The 4,347-nt window shown below is 32.5% G+C and overlaps 1 protein-coding gene across 1 annotated transcript; it reads right to left on the reverse strand.

Moving 5' to 3' along the window:
• Positions 1-391: 391 nt before the first annotated feature.
• Positions 392-2,934, reverse strand: LOC110620027 (omega-3 fatty acid desaturase, chloroplastic). Its single transcript, XM_021763580.2, has 8 exons — positions 2,327-2,934; positions 2,129-2,218; positions 1,975-2,041; positions 1,776-1,868; positions 1,514-1,699; positions 1,309-1,389; positions 989-1,126; positions 392-904 (listed from the first exon to the last, which is right to left on the reverse strand). Exons 1-8 carry the CDS (start codon positions 2,851-2,853, stop codon positions 722-724), a joined length of 1,365 nt encoding a protein of 454 aa, XP_021619272.1. The 5' UTR covers positions 2,854-2,934; the 3' UTR covers positions 392-721.
• Between the last annotated feature and the right edge of the window lie 1,413 nt (positions 2,935-4,347).

A 4,347-nucleotide genomic window follows, 5' to 3' on the forward strand; every position in this document is an offset into this window, starting at 1 on the left:
ATCATGCTGAAAGGACAAGACCTAAAAGGGCAAACTATTAAGGTCAAGCCAGAAGGGCAAAGTTAAAAGGAGACCAACAAAGTGTTATCAAGTTGTCATGTTATACGCATCCTTGTATTTTTCAATCGGTTCCTTCATTCGTGAATAAATTCTATCTTAATGTCAAATGTGAATCTTTACATAATATTTTTATGTATATATTTATTATAATAACTTTAAATTTAACTATAGTATAGTAAATATATATAATATATTCGTTCTGAAAAAATGAAATCTTAATATATTTAAAGAAATATCACCCAGCATTGTGCGGGTTTAAGGCTAATAGAAAATAAAGCCACAATAGGAAATAAATAAATTTAAGAGGAAGAAAAAAAGTAGAAAAGAGGAATAAATAATCAACATACTTTTTTTTTGGATTACTTTTGTGCCAATTTCCTTCTGTTATGAATCAGTTTACCAGAATATGGTGTAATTTGTTGAAGAGTTAATTTCCTTTTCAAGATCAAACACTGCACACTTGACTTCAGAATTACAGTAACCCCATCCCCTATCTTCACTAAAACAGATCCTGCAATCATCTTATGCAAGAGCCTCACAATCACCATGATTTTTGCTTAGCCATACCATCACAGAACAGCTCATATAATTTTCCTAAGCTGAACCAAGAAATCTACAAAGGTTAGCTGAAAGCTTACAGTGAAGATATTCAGAATTTAGTTTACTCTGATGATGAGCCATTAAGTTGAGAATCAGTCTGATAGTACACAACATGTCCAGTGTCACTAACATAGTGATCTTTCTTCAAGCTTCTTATCAAACTTCCGATTAGGTGAAAAGGTATCGGCCCTGATTTCTCTGGCTCCCGGTAGTATTTGCCGAGCACCGGCTTAGCTGCCTCAGTCTAGATTCAAGGTTAAAGATATAGTGATTAGGAATGAAACACCACAAACAGAAACAAGAATTGGAAATAGAGAATAATCCTCACGGCTTCAATTAAGTGATAATGAGGGATTTGAGGAAAGAGGTGGTGAATGACATGGGTTCCAATATCATGATGGATGTTGTTGATCCATCCATAGTCGCGATCGAGTGTCGTAAGCCCTCCCCTCAGGTAGCTCCATTCCTGTCCAGTTTGAAGGAAAATCACTAAACAAGACAAAGTCTCCATTGATAACTCTTTTTTCTGTGTGTTGACGTATATGTATTCTTTTACAAAATATCCAACACGACTACACATTTCATTAGTAACGTAAACTTTCTTTTCAAATCTTTGAATTGAAAGGTAAACAATTAAGATGTGCTTACGTTTCCTCGATACCAAGGAAGTTTCTCTTCATGACCATGGTGATGCAAGTAAGTTACAAAATCCAGCCACATAACAAATATCTGATATCAGAGCAAGATCAAGTTAAAAACTTTCTTTGATTAGACAAACAGAGCAAGTTCATATTCAACTTCCATGATATAGTATATAGAAATATACATTCCAAGAGAAAAAATGGAAATTTACCCAATAAGGGATGCCGTAGAGCTTAAGCAGTTGAATAGGGCCCATTATGAAAGATAAACCCACAAGCAAAGAAGCCATGGCCGACCAACATATAGTGGAAGTGATCACATCCTTTCTCTCATTTGGCACAAACAAATCGCTGTCTGGATGAAAGTGAGAACCAGTTTTTCCAGGGCTTCTACTCCACTAAGAAATTGAAGAATTTATCAGCATATTCTTTCAGCTCTAAATAAATGTGCTTAACCAGATTTCAAATACTTACAAGATAGAAAGGGTAAGCGAGCATTGGGAAAGGTACAGTGAAACGCAGTATTTTTGTAAGGTTATCCAAACTCCTATAGATTTTCTCAGGAAGCTGCAAGACAAAATGGAACTAATAAGCTCAAGGGCCTCTAAAAACAATCAATACGCAAGAGAAAAGATCAGAGAATCCGTAAATGGATTAAATATAAAACACCAACCGGGTGCCATGATTCATCATTTTCAACATGCCCATGGTTTTGATGGTGAGTCCTATGGCTAATTCTCCTGTATATGAACAATCATATGAATTAAAACTTATTGAATATGATTATGATATAAAATATATTGAAACAGAAATGTAACATATTTTACCATCCATGATAAGGTACAAGAATTGAAGAATGAAGAAGATGCCCAACCACACTGTTTAGCTTGGGATTGTTTGAAAAGCTCCCATGCCCACTGCAGAATCAAATCCAAACACCAAAGAACAACTTCTTATTTCCAAGGAAAAAAAAGAACTAGCCAAACAGATAGACAAATGTGCAAAGAAAGGAAAAGTGTGATTACCAATCATGGCCAAGAACAAACAGAGCCCAAAACATGGTTCCCTGAGCAGCCCAGTATAAAGGCCAAACAATCCAATTGTTAAGGTAAGCTGCGGCTGCAGCCAAACCAAACACCACAGCAACATCTCTCACTACATAGCTCATTGACTTCACTGGATCCTTAACCCAACAATGCTTTGGTATTGAAGCCCTAACATCAGCCAATTTGAACGATGGAGGCGCTCCAGGATCAAATTCAACTTCTTCTTCTCCTTCAATCCCAAAAACGCCATCTGTTCTCCCTTCTTCTCCTTCTATCGATTGAAATCTACATGGAACACTGACTTTAATCCCCCAACTTCTCTCTCTAAAACATCCACCAGAAAATTTGACGACGGGTAGTCTCAGATCTGCAGAAGAAGAAATCTTGCCGGTGTGCAAAAATCTGAGCTTTAACGAGCTGGTGCGAGAAACAGCACCAGCTGTGGGTCTAGGAAATAATAAAGGGAGAGGCTTTAAGCCACATTCTGATAGGAACCAGGTCGCCATTGAAGACACAGATGAAGCAGAGGACCAATCTCTGCGGCTCTCTTTCTCAGCTGTGCCTGCAGCTATAAAGAGGGAAAAGTAACAGACGGAGTAGGTCAATGTATCGTGTTAATCTCAACGTCAATGGTGGGACCACGTGTTCGTGGATTATAAAAGTAACAGTCATGTGTAATAAACGTGATGCTGTTTTAGTGTAACTAATTATTTCCAAATTTGTATTTATGTCAGAAAACAATATAGTTTGTATTAAAATTTATTAAAAATAATGATTGTGATTGTGATATTGTCCTAAGAAAAATAATAATATTGTGATTATAGGTAGACTTTTTTTTTTGTTTCTTCTTTTTGTCGGATTCTAGGTAAGCTAAAATGAATGCATATTGTGTTTTCTTGGCATGCAATTTTTTATTTGCCTCCGGCTGCGGTGGAGAATGGTGGCGGCGAGAGATTGTCGGTTTGTATTCAGGCAGCACCCGCAAAATAGTGGCATGGGCGGCTTGCTGTGGGCTTTGCTTCTGGATTGGATCCTCGGCTGCGTTATTAGATTGTGAAGTTTGAGATTTTTTACTAGGCTTTAGTCAATTTTTCCTACGTGTATCTTTGTTCCATTGAATTTTTAAATATAGAATAGCATGATTAGAAAAAAGAATGCACATTATACTTATGTATATTGTTTAATAATGTTTTAATTAAAATTTTTTTATGTGCAAAAATGTAAAAATACATTAAAAAACTATAATAATTAATAAAATTAAATAGAAAACAATTAGATAAAATCATGAAAAATATTATAAAAAATAATTAATATTAAAAATTTTATTCACTATCATAATTGAAATAGTAAAATATTGAACGATAAAATTAATAAAAAAATTAATTAATAAATTTTTTTAAATGTAATAATTTGTTAAAATTTATTGATTAACTGATAAATTTTTTAATATTATAAACTAAATAATAATTTTTTTCAAAATTTAATATAAATTAATATAATTATCACAAAATATCATTTATTAGTATTTCCTTTTTATAAAGAGAAAACTTCAAAAAATACATATTTTTTTCGGTCGTTTCTTTTAAAAACTATATTTATATTTGTAAGATTTTTTATTTATAAATTTAATCTTGTTATTTATTTATGAAATTTTATACAAAGGTACTAGCATAGCATATAATTTTCCATAAAAGAGATTTTTAAGCTCCATGCCAAATGTTAATGCTAATACCAGGGCCGGTAGAAATAACTTTCGTTTCCTTTAGCATTAAGATATAGGAAGCACAAATGAGTTTGAATTTTCTATTTATTTATTTTAAAATAAAAGTATTATTTTTTTTTATTACGTAGAAATATAAACAGATAAATACTAAAAAAATCACATTATTTTAGACTTAAATTGAACTTATTAATATTATAAATATTGAATTAAAATTTATTTAAAACTATATAAAGTTGTCATAAATCATATTATTATTATCTAAATAATATTTAAATTT

The sequence above is a fragment of the Manihot esculenta genome, chromosome 8, assembly GCF_001659605.2.
Source record: "Manihot esculenta cultivar AM560-2 chromosome 8, M.esculenta_v8, whole genome shotgun sequence".
NCBI classification, from domain to species: domain Eukaryota; kingdom Viridiplantae; phylum Streptophyta; class Magnoliopsida; order Malpighiales; family Euphorbiaceae; genus Manihot; species Manihot esculenta.